This window comes from Geospiza fortis, unplaced genomic scaffold, assembly GCF_000277835.1.
Source record: "Geospiza fortis unplaced genomic scaffold, GeoFor_1.0 scaffold361, whole genome shotgun sequence".
In the NCBI taxonomy this organism is placed as follows: Eukaryota; Metazoa; Chordata; class Aves; order Passeriformes; family Thraupidae; genus Geospiza; species Geospiza fortis.
Genome location: NW_005054356.1, coordinates 2,505,407 through 2,516,375, shown reverse-complemented (window position 1 = coordinate 2,516,375; position 10,969 = coordinate 2,505,407). Strand labels below are relative to the sequence as shown.

The 10,969-nt window shown below is 44.3% G+C and overlaps 2 protein-coding genes across 3 annotated transcripts in view; one reads left to right on the top strand and one right to left on the bottom strand.

Moving 5' to 3' along the window:
- Nucleotides 1-18: 18 nt before the first annotated feature.
- Nucleotides 19-5,472, top strand: FAM210B (family with sequence similarity 210 member B; the record flags this gene model as incomplete). The annotated part of the gene is made up of 3 exons (XM_031059088.1): nt 19-72; nt 1,842-2,014; nt 3,364-5,472. Coding segments are annotated over 3 exons (444 nt in total), but the record flags the coding sequence as incomplete, so codon positions are not given.
- A 431-nt stretch (nt 5,473-5,903) lies between these two features.
- AURKA (aurora kinase A) overlaps nt 5,904-10,969 on the bottom strand; it is a 5,539-nt gene continuing 473 nt past the window's right edge. Inside the window, exons 1-8 of one of the 2 annotated variants that reach the window (XM_031059133.1) lie at nt 10,771-10,963; nt 9,860-10,139; nt 9,257-9,332; nt 8,451-8,642; nt 8,083-8,221; nt 7,592-7,740; nt 6,877-7,051; nt 5,904-6,593 (exon numbers count right to left, since the gene is read on the bottom strand). In XM_031059133.1, coding sequence (XP_030914993.1) covers nt 6,408-6,593; nt 6,877-7,051; nt 7,592-7,740; nt 8,083-8,221; nt 8,451-8,642; nt 9,257-9,332; nt 9,860-10,139; nt 10,771-10,824 — 1,251 coding nt within the window. In that variant the 5' untranslated portion in view covers nt 10,825-10,963 and the 3' untranslated portion in view covers nt 5,904-6,407. Of the gene's footprint in view, nt 6,594-6,876; nt 7,052-7,591; nt 7,741-8,082; nt 8,222-8,450; nt 8,643-9,256; nt 9,333-9,859; nt 10,140-10,770; nt 10,964-10,969 lie in introns of those variants that run through there. The other variant, XM_031059134.1, reaches the window with a different exon arrangement.

The window sequence follows — 10,969 nt, the reverse complement described above, 5'->3', positions numbered from 1 at the left end:
TTGCCCCGCTCCCCCTGCCCCGCCTGGGCCGCGCTACCGCCGGGGCCGGGCCCGCGCCGCGCCCGCGCCAAGGTACGTGAGGGCTGAGGGGCCGCCTGCCCAGCGGCACTGAACGCCCCGCTCTCACCCTGCTCCTCAGCTTTTAGGGTGTGTTTCGGTGTTTTTCACCTCCATCCCCTCTGCCAGCCCCCATGGGATCGGTAAATCGTGTTTAGCGGGTTTCTGTGGGAGCTGGTTCGCACCTGCTGGTGGGCACGTTGGCAGTGTGAGCTTTAATGTCTGCAGCGTAATTTGCATCGTGGTTTCTGCTGCCTTATTGTGTAAGATCACGGGGTGTTCTAGATGTGTTTTCATGCTTTAAATCGCCTGAATGATGCGAATAAAATCGGCTTTTTAGCTGAAATATTGTCGCAGAGTGACATGGAAATAGGCAGCAGCTTTACTTGCTAAGCTGGGCATTATTTCCTACGTGACTGCCCTGGGTACTCCAAATACTATCTCTTGAAATTGTTCTTTTTTTACGTTTTGCTTCAATACCATTTCTGGTGTGTGAGCCTGTGAATACAGGGGAATTGGAATGGACTTGAAAAATCAGAATAAGCAATTTTTCAGTCCTTAAGATCCATCCCTAAGACCCTGAGCTCATGAGCTACTGAAGAAAAATCTAAAGTCTTAGAACGACAAGAATCAGGATAAGCTAAGCTACACAATTTCCTGTTTTTGTATTTGTATGACTTCCTGTCAAAATGAAATACAAAGCAACACAAATAATTACAAAAGAGAAAAACAGCAAACAAATGTGGGGTTACGGTTTGGGCGGGTGGTGTGCTTGCTTTGAGGGTTGTAAGACTGTCTTGTATGCTAATTTACAATCTTAGCAAATGCAATAATTAATCAAGAATATTTTTTTCCGAATTTGTATGCCTTGAAACCACAGTGGGACAGTGGTGGCTGTCACATTGCCACAACTGCTGCTGAGCTCAGCTGGAAAGAAAGGACTCCTCTAATGTTTCCTGACAAATGCTGACTAATTAGAGACAAGTCCTGAGGTTTTTGTGGAAATGTTTTCTTCTGTCAGTATTTCTTCCCTGGCGAGCATGGGGAGTTAGCAAGGGCTGCCAGCATAGCTGCCCTCCTTTGATTTCTTTTCAGATTGCTTTGGCATATGGTTTAGTACGAAGTTCTGCACTTGAAAGGTACCCAAATAAAAATCTATCAATGACTTCTGCTGTGACATACATTTTGAGTGCACTTGGGCTCTTGACACCAGCCCTGGCATGTCCCTGCAGTTGTTGTCTACACCGTAGCAACAGAGTTGCTCGTTGCTGTCAACACTTGCAGTTCTTCCTTTGATCAGCTGATCCATTACGCGTGATTTAAAGGAACTTAAACTTTGGATCTCTTCCATCAGGGAGCTGTTGTTAAGCGGTACCAGGTGGGCTTCCAGTGCCCCTGGAACAAAGAGCTGAGCTCCGGGGAGTCACTGGGTAAAGCTGGGCAGTGGGTGGAAGCAAATAGCTCTCACACCTCAGTCTCATGGCTCCAGCATCTGTCTGGGTGTGCCTTGGCACACATTGGGATCAAATAATCTGGTTTTAATTATGAAACCTGAATTGTGTGAGAATTTACACCCAGATCAGTGCATTCCTTTGACAGGAATAGGTGGGAGGAGGGAGCTTGTCTGGGCTCTGCCACAGTATCTGCTGTGCTGATGAGGAGGAGCAGAAGTTTCTGTCTTCCCAAATCGCTCTGTGTGCAAGACACTTCTTTCATAATTTCAGCTTCTGTAATATGATCTTGTGCTTAATGCTAATAAATACTTCTAATTGTTTTCTTTTTAGGATGCAGCTGAACCCCTCAAAAACGCAACCGCTGATCCCAGTGCTGAAAACAAGAAACTCAACAAATCCCAGCAGCTGAAACAAGTTTTTAAAGAATATGGTGCTGTAGGGGTTTCCTTCCATGTTGGAATTTCCTTAGTATCTCTGGGAATCTTCTACCTGGCTGTGTCAAGGTGAGGTTTGTACAGCTGTCTGTCACCTCTAGGTAGTGGTAAAAGTAAAATACATTTACCATTGTGCTTATCTCTGACAGGAGACAGGCACTTTATGCCTGTTGGACCTTACCTCCTGAATTTTGAGTATGGATGGGTCCATAAATGGACCTGATCTCCCATCAGGCATGAGGCAGCAGAGTTGTACATGGACATTTTGCACAGGTTCATCAGCAGGGAAAACAGCAGGCACAGCACCACTATAACTGACCAGGCAGAAAGTGTATTTGTTCTGCAGATAGCTTTTGTTCTTGCTTGGTCTGGAGAGATAGAGCCATGCAAAAGTGCTCTGGGGCTTAGAGATAAAGGTATTTTTCTGGGTGTTGAACACAGTTTGTGCAGTTGAACTGCAGAAAATAACAGCCACTAGAAGAGGATTAGAGTCAGGAGGGGAATTGTGTGTGTGGCTTTGTTGGAATGCATGTTACACGAGGTATTCCAGCTGAGGAGGCAGGGAAACGTGTTATTACCCCAAACATTCCCTGCTGCTTATTCCTGACTCCAGTGGGAATAGATGAATGCCTGATTTCTCCTGTTTACTATGTTGTGGCACAGGGTGACAACATTTTTTTTTCCTTCAGGTATGGTTGAATCCCTGATGAAATCTGCTATGTCTGTATTAATGAATTTGGTGCATAATGCCCATTTGAGATCCTCAACACTTCCTTCACTTGCTAGATTTTAGATAATTTGTCATTTTGTAACACTAAGCCTAACACCAGATACCTCATTTGGTTTGTGCTTAGGTGATAAATTTCCCCAAGACACAGAATATATATTAAATATATATTTAATATATATATTAAATATAAACTTGGGAAGATGAAACTCCGACACAAATTCACAGTAACTCTTTAAGAATCACTTTGCAGAGAAACTCCATCTCTAAAGGCCAAGTAGAACCGTGACACACGAACCTTTGTGAGTAAACCCCCCCAGCAGTTTATATTTTTAATGCTAACCTAAAGCAGCATCTCTTCTTTGCAGCGGCGTGGATATGAGCGTGGTGCTCATGGGCTCTGCCACAGCATCTGCTGTGCTGATGTGGAGGAGCAGGAGTTTCTGTCTTCCCAAATCACTCTGTGTGCAAGACACTTCTTTCATAATTTCAGCTAACTGTAATATGATTGACAGTTACTCTAAGAATCACTTTGCAGAGAAATTTCATAGTAACTCTTTAAGCATCACTTTGCAGAGAAACTTCATCTCTAAAGGCTGAGTAGAGCCATGACACATGAACCTTTGTAAGCAAGCCCCCAGCAGTTTGTATTTTTCATGCTAACCTAAAGCAGTGTCTCCTCTGTGTGCAGCGGCGTGGACATGAGCGCGGTGCTGCTGAAGCTGGGTTTCAGCGAGGCCTCTCTGCAGTCGCGGATGGCAGCCGGCACCAGCACCTTCGTGCTGGCCTATGCTGTGCACAAGCTCTTCGCCCCCGTGCGCATCAGCATCACCGTGGTGTCCGTGCCCTTCGTGGTGCGCTACTGCCGCAAGGCCGGCTTCTTCAAACCCCCTGCCTCCAGCCCCTGAGCTCCTGGCCCTGCTCTCCAGTGCAGCCACCCAGCTCTGCAGGGCAAACGTTTTTTTTCAAAGACTTGTCTGGGTTCAGGTCGATCTCATCTTGTGTTTTTCACTCGTTCCTTCAGGTAAATGTCACTGTGAAAAGTGCTGTCCTTGTCTCCTGTCCCTTTTGCCGCTTATTCTTAGGACAAACCTGTTCAAATGAGATCTGGTTTGCCTTTCAAGTGGGAATATAAATGCTTGACAGTGAGCATAGTTCTGGGTCTTTATAAGCCAGCTTTTGAGCCTTTTTTTATTTCTTTTAAAAACAGTCATAGCTTTCATTTATTGCTGTGTAGCTGAGAAATTGTGAGAGTCTCTTTCCAGCAGAATAAACAATATGTCACTACATGGGTAGTTCCCCTGATAAGGATATGTATTGGAATCTAAAGTGGTAGGTGGGTGTTTGTTTTGTTAGAAGAGGCTTTTATTATAGCCCTTCTTGCAGTACAACACAGGCACTGAACTCACTTCAGTAGGAGTACCCATATGATAAATTATTGCAGTCATAATTGGTTTAGTCACAATAGGTGAAGCATTGTTCTGAAACTATGTGTATTGATTCCATAGTCCAAGATTTTATTGTTTGAAAATGTGCTGGCTGGGAGGCAGCCTTACTAAAGTCCCTTTGTTTTTAAATGTCTAGAGACTCAGAAGAAATCCTGAGCCTACTGAAATCAGTGTACCCAGAATTACCTATGTGAACATACTCCAAACAGCATCAAGGCAGAAAGAAGCTGGGGGGTTTATAATAGTTTGAGATCTGGCTTTGTACTGGAAACACTTTTTTAAAAAATCTTTAAACTAACCCCAGCTGCTTTCTGCTCCCATGGGTGAAACTCAAATCATCTGCACCAGAGTGCAAACATTCCAATTCCCAGCTTCCCATGAAGAATCCCTGTGCTTTGGGCTGAGACTGGTGAATGTAGCAACGAGGGGGCTTTGCCTTTCCTTCTGGGGACACTGTGGTGTTAGAATGTAGTTACAGGGGTGGATATCCACATTCCACCTTCCACTCAAGCTGCAGACTGATCCTTCAACAGATTAATTAGTATCACACTGGGGTAGGCCTGGGTTTGGGTCTCAGCCTGTGCTGCTGTGAGAGCCTGAGCAAGAGCTGGGGCTGGTTGCTCTTTTCTGAGTTCTCTCTGTGCTTGCACTTACCCCAAGGTGGCTCTGACTGATCTGATTCTACAAAACTCTGATTTAAGTAAAATAGCAGGAAAATACTCTGAAATAGCTTTCTAGTTTTGCTAAAATTTAGTGAATAGAGAGGAAGAAAGGGTGGAGTTTTGATAAGAGCTGGCTGAGGGAAGAAAGGAGTAAATAACTTACGAGCAGCCTCTTGCCTCCCCTCGGCCAGAACGTTAAATTGCACCTTAACTCCTTCCCCCCCACAGAAATGCCCAGGTTTCATGTGGATCAAGGATAAGAATTCCAAAATAACTCTGAGGCAGCCTTGTTTACTTCAGTTAGAATAATTTTTGAGAAGGGTGTTTTGTCTTAAATGTGATAAAGAAGGAATATTCAAAGTTTGTTTTTCAAAATCATATATAAAATCATATGAAATCATTTAAAATAATTTAAAAGTCAGTAGAAGGCACCAGCACTAAACTAGAGTTTTCTTGCTGTAAAGAAACAGCTTCATATAAATTGTGGCCAGAATTCTGATTACTTATGTGGTTGTATAAACTACTGGCAGTTTGTTTAGATGAAGATTTTTGCAAAGTATATTTTAAATTAATTTGAGAATATATTTTGAATTCTGGAGTCCTCGCTTGTAGAAGGATCATTTTTTAAAACTGTTTGTAAAATAGCAAAGTCTTATTCTGAAAAGACAATAAATTGCTTTCTCTTACTTTGCTTTAAGTGTTTTCCCTGGAAAAGAGTTGGCATTGATTTTGGTGGCAAGGGGCCTGACCCTTAGTGCATTTTAAGGAGTGTCTTATAAACATCTGGTCTTGTTATTTGCTGTCACCCAACATAATCTGAAAGTACTTCTGAGAGAAAGGGCTGGAAAATGGTATTAGATGGGAGATTTTGAATAAACTCACTGGAAAAAGGACAGAGCAGACCAAGCTCTCAATAAACCAAGCAGGTGAAGTAGCAACACATTTGGTACTTACCTTGTAATTCTAAATTGGGATTGTGAATGACTGTGTGGTACCAGCACTTTGAGCTTCCCTTCTGACAGAGGTGGGAATTATACTTTGGGAATTCACCTCTGGGAGCAGGAGTTCAGCTGTGCTGGTGCTGAGCCAAGCAGTGCCACAAGGAAGCTCAGACTGCTGGGTGCAGTATAACAAGTCTTTATTTTACAAATTGAGTGCTCACATTTAAAACTAGAGACAAAACCAATTGCCACATCATTTTTGGAACACTTGAAAAAGGCATTCACCTTACTCAGCTTCAGGTTACACCACAGGTAAGACACCCTGAGCAGCCCAGGGAGGGAGGAGCAGGCATCTCCAGGATATTGCACTGTTCCATAAGCCAGAACAACAACTTCCTTATGGTGGAACAACGAACCATTTCAGCACAAGAGCCTCCAACACCTTCATACTTACACCAGCAAACTGGCCCACATGGAACTGATTTCAAGTACATTAAATATTCCACAAGCTCCAGAGAGAAGTCAAATAATTTTATGCTGCAATTCGAGTTTAAGACACCAGCCAACCAAGGATTTGCATCCCAATTGCCACTAGATTCCAAGACCTGCTTTTCCTATTGTAAGCATTACAGTAGTCACAGTACAGGGCTCCTCTTGTCCATCCCACAAGTCACCCTCCTCGAGCTATGTTTTGGAGGGGGCAGCACCATCACTCTTCCTGCTGGTGGGAATCTTGGTAGAGTTTGCTGTGATCCAGGGATGGAGCAGCACATCCTTCAGGGGCAGGCGATGGAAGGGGTTGTGCTTCAGGAGCTTGGAAATTAAATCCCTTGCACCTTCTGTTACAAATGGAGGAAACTTGAATTCCACCTAAGGAAAAAAGGACATTAACAATCATGCAAAAGTTCTTTAGCAATAACCAAATGGCTCTACTCAAGTTACCCCTTGAAAGCTGTGCCAGCCTTGCAGGCTGTGCACCTTCTGCCTATTGGTATAATAATTTCATTATAACCCCAAACAAGTTTCTCACTGCTTGTGAAAGTATTTGTATGTTCTTGTGTTTGTTTTCATTATGCTGCAAACTTAAGTTTGCTGAAACCTTTCTAGAACTAAAAGCATGGCCCAGCTAATCCAGATAAACATTGGCACTTACCCTTGAAATAGCTCTGTAGGTTTCTTGATAGGTTTTTGTTTCAAAAGGTGGTTTCCCTACAAGGAATTCATAACACAGAACTCCCAGGCTCCAAATATCCACCTTTTCATCATGTGTTCTTCCCTCAATCATTTCAGGAGGTAGGTAGTCAAGTGTCCCACAGAGAGTTGTTCTCCTGAAGAAAAGTCCAAGTTAATAATTGATTAAGATAATTAGAGCATCTATTTCAAGAGCCAGATAAGAAGTAATGGTGGCAATCATCTGTACCTCAGCACCACCCAGAACAGCTGGGAAAGAAAAGCCAGCAGGGCATTTTCTACTTCTCCTGAAAGTATCTCAGTCCCTGCCATCAGTCAGTCTTAGCTCCTTTCTTCATCCCACGTGCCAGAACAAACTTGTTCCTCCCCTGTCAGGTGCAATTTCCCACTCTCTCAGAAACAACCAAATTGTCAGAGCAATGTTTGAGTCCAAGTACAGGTTTGTCACCTCAGGGACCACAGTAACCCTACACCAACCTTCCTCTGAGGGTCAGCAAGGTTTGAATTAAACACCAGGATAACAGCCCTCCTGTCACACCAGTTGGCTGTCAGGCCCTTTGTCATAGCAGCATTTCCCCCAGTATTTCAAGAAGCTCCCATGTACCTCCCTTCCACAGCTGTGTGACAAAAGCTGACACTACAGAAGGATTTCAGTGCACAAGAGAGTGAATTCTCACCTAGAAGATGGAGCATGCACAGACCACCCAAAGTCAGCAATTTTTAACTCTCCATTTGATCCCAGCAGCAAGTTCTCTGGCTTGATGTCCCTGTGGATCACACGCTTGGAGTGACAGTACGAGAGGGCATCTGCCAGTTCTGTGATGTACTGAGCACAGAAAAAACAACCTTTAAGCCACAATCATTAAGATACTGTCACCTGAGTTTATCTGGCTGCAGCACAGCCTTTTTGAGGCATAATTATAATTTCAAGTTAAAGCAATTATTGCTTAACCCTTGAAGCCTGGTAATACAGGCTGTGCCTTGCAATATTAAGCAATGCTGAACATAAATTCCTGCACAGCCCTAAGTCTCCCCAGTCATTCCCTGCTCCGATGCCAACTAGCAGCTAAGGAATCTCAGTTCCCCCAGAACTTGATCTGAAGGGCTGGCTCTGTCCTGCAGATATCCCAGATACAAGAGGAATGGAGAGGAAGCTGGAACAACCTACAGTAGCAGTTCTTTGCTCATCGAACTTGGTGAGCCTCTGAAGCTCCCTGTAGACCTCCCCACGAGGTGCATGCTCCAGGATCAGGTAGACTCTTGTCACATCATGGAAGTAGCCATATAATCTGAGAATGTTGGGGTGCCTGCAAAGAGATTTCAATGTTCTTCTGAACCAGGTGTTTCTCCAAAACCTTTAATTTCCCTGTGCTGCTCCCCCCACTTCCAAGGCAAGCATGGGAATTTCAGCTCATCTGTGTTCCTTCAGTTCATAACACATAAAATTTTATCATAAAGAAGAAATCTTATCATAATCAAGGTTACTTGGTTTATTTGCATGCAAACAAAGCAGAGTAAATAGCCACTAAACTTTACCTAAGGTGAGACTGTATTTCCACTTCTCTTCGCAGTTGATGCTCTACACCAGCCTCCTCAAGCTGTGTTTTAAAGAGCACTTTCAGTGCAAGAATGAATTTGCTCTGTTTTTCACGTGCCAGGTACACATTCCCAAATTTTCCTTTCCCCAGAGGACGACCAATTTCAAAATCATCAAGAGACCATTGCCTTCTGCAAGAGGAAAGTTAAAAGCTGGAGAGATGTGTTGGCTTTGACTCAGATTTACAGTTTATAACATTCTTGTTCAAGAGATGCTTAGTGCTCCAAACTAGATTTTAGTCTTTATGAAAACACCAAGAGAACGAAGGCATTGAGATTTTTCAAAAGGAAGTTCTGAAAGCTATTTTCTTCCCTCCTGAAGCTTCTGCAGACACTACACCAACCACACTAGAACAAAATGAAGACTGTTTACCAAGCTGGGCTCCTTAGATACTCCTAACCCACACACACCACCAGGGCATGGCAAAACAACTTAAAGCTGCCATAAACAAATCCAGCTTCCTCCCAAATTAGACTCCAGCCTCCTGCCCAGATGAAGGAGGCTTTGTTTTCAGGAGCACATCTCATGACTGGGGCAGCAGCTATCAGTGCCCTCTCCTGGGAAGAGCTACTCTACATTTAGCCCAAAGTTTTCTTTAGATTACAGCAAGTCCTTGCTCCTGGCAATTACCAGGTCAAAGGCTGCTTTCCTTGTGTTGTGCCTGCAAAGTGTGAGGGTCACCAGGCTCCACTGCAAAGGAGCTCCAGCAGGGCCCAGTTATCTAGAGTTTAGGCATAGAACTTACTTTTTAGTCTCTTCACTTTTCTTCTTGGTCTCTTCAGTCTTCTGTTTCAAGGTGTTTTCTGCTTCAGGGTTTTGTGCTGTGTACAGAGAAGGAAATCAATTCATGAGCCAGACTCATGGGAACACACACATAGGAACAAATCTAACCCCTGAGCATCATCTGGAGCAGCTTTTAGAATCCATTCCATGACATTTTAAGCAACCTAGCACAGCTGACTGCTAAAAAAGAAACAGTGCTGGCAAAATGCAACTTAAGAAGTTTTCTGAGCATAAAACCCCATGAATTCTTTCCCCCATCCCAAACAAAAGTATCTTTGTGCATGAATATTGGAAAACCTGTGAGGTCTGAATGCAAACTACATTAACTCCCAGCTGGCTGCTGAGCACCTGGAAGCTTTAAAACACCATACTGTCTCTAACTGGTTAATTCAGAGAGAAAGTCACAAGGATGGTGCAGCAACACCCGAGGTGAACCATGTGCTGCTCTTCTGTTTGGGGGCAAAACCAGGAACTTCCCTCCAGGTCTGTCCCTGGATCAGCAAGAGCTTTAGGAGCATCCTGAGTGTCACAGCTGGGATCACAGGGAAATCACCCTCACAATTACCAGCTGCTGCAGCCTGGGGAGGTTTCTCACTGCTCTTGCTCGCAGCCTGAGGTCTCACAGTGGCCTGCTGGGGCGGTTTGGGCCGGGGCTGCTGCGCTGTTTGGTTGTTGGGTGGTTTTTGGGTTGACAGTACAGGTTTTTGGGGCTGCACGGGGACTCGCTGGGCGAAGTTTGCAGGACACAGAACTCGGGCTGGAGCTCCACTGGTGAGTGAGCGGCTCTGGGCTGAGTGCTGCGACACAGGGACACGCTTGGGGGCATCCCCGATGGGATTGGTGACCTTCAGAGAGAAAGGAGAACGTGTTAATTGTGCAGCAGCATGGCAGAACCTTCATGGCCCCACTCAGGACAAAACCACGTTAACAGAAACGTTAAAAATCATACATTTAGTTGATTAAAAGGAAATGTTGCTTATGCTGTTCCAAAAACTTACCAAACCTATTTGGTTTTATATAAACTAGTGAGACAGTGCCTGTATTTCTAAATGGAAAAAAGTCAATCACGGTGATCTTGAGCACTGCTGCACATGTGTATCAATAGTAACATTTGCACAGTGCTTGCGTTTAACAACTGTATCTAAAATAATTTGATTATACACACTCGCTTTCTCTTTAAGAGCTCTTAAATACTTATAAAGAGGATTTCCCCATAAAATAAGATATGCTAATATTAACAGTAATTTTTTAAAAAATCAGCTTTGGGCTGTTTTCTCAAGGAGAAAGCTACATTACTAGTTTGAAACCTGTAGTTAATATGAGATGGGGAGAAACAAACCCAAAAAGTAAAAACTAAAGACCACTCATTGAACAGACCAGAATTTTAATGGCAAACTCCGAGGCATCGAGACCAAGGATGCAGCAGAGGAAGCTGCTCAGGAAGAGGCACATAAACGGCGTATTTCACGCCTTTACCTTGGCAGCGCGGCCTGGGTACGCGGCGTGGTTCTCCTTCATGTTCCTGTCCATAGCGCCAGAGGAGGAGCGGCCCGTGCGGCTCTGGCTGAGGGCGAGAGGGGCTTGGTGAGCGGAGCACAGGGAATCTGGGGTCCTTTATCGATTACCACTCGTTATCGACAGCGGCCCGGTATCGATTCCCCCTGCCCGCCCCACG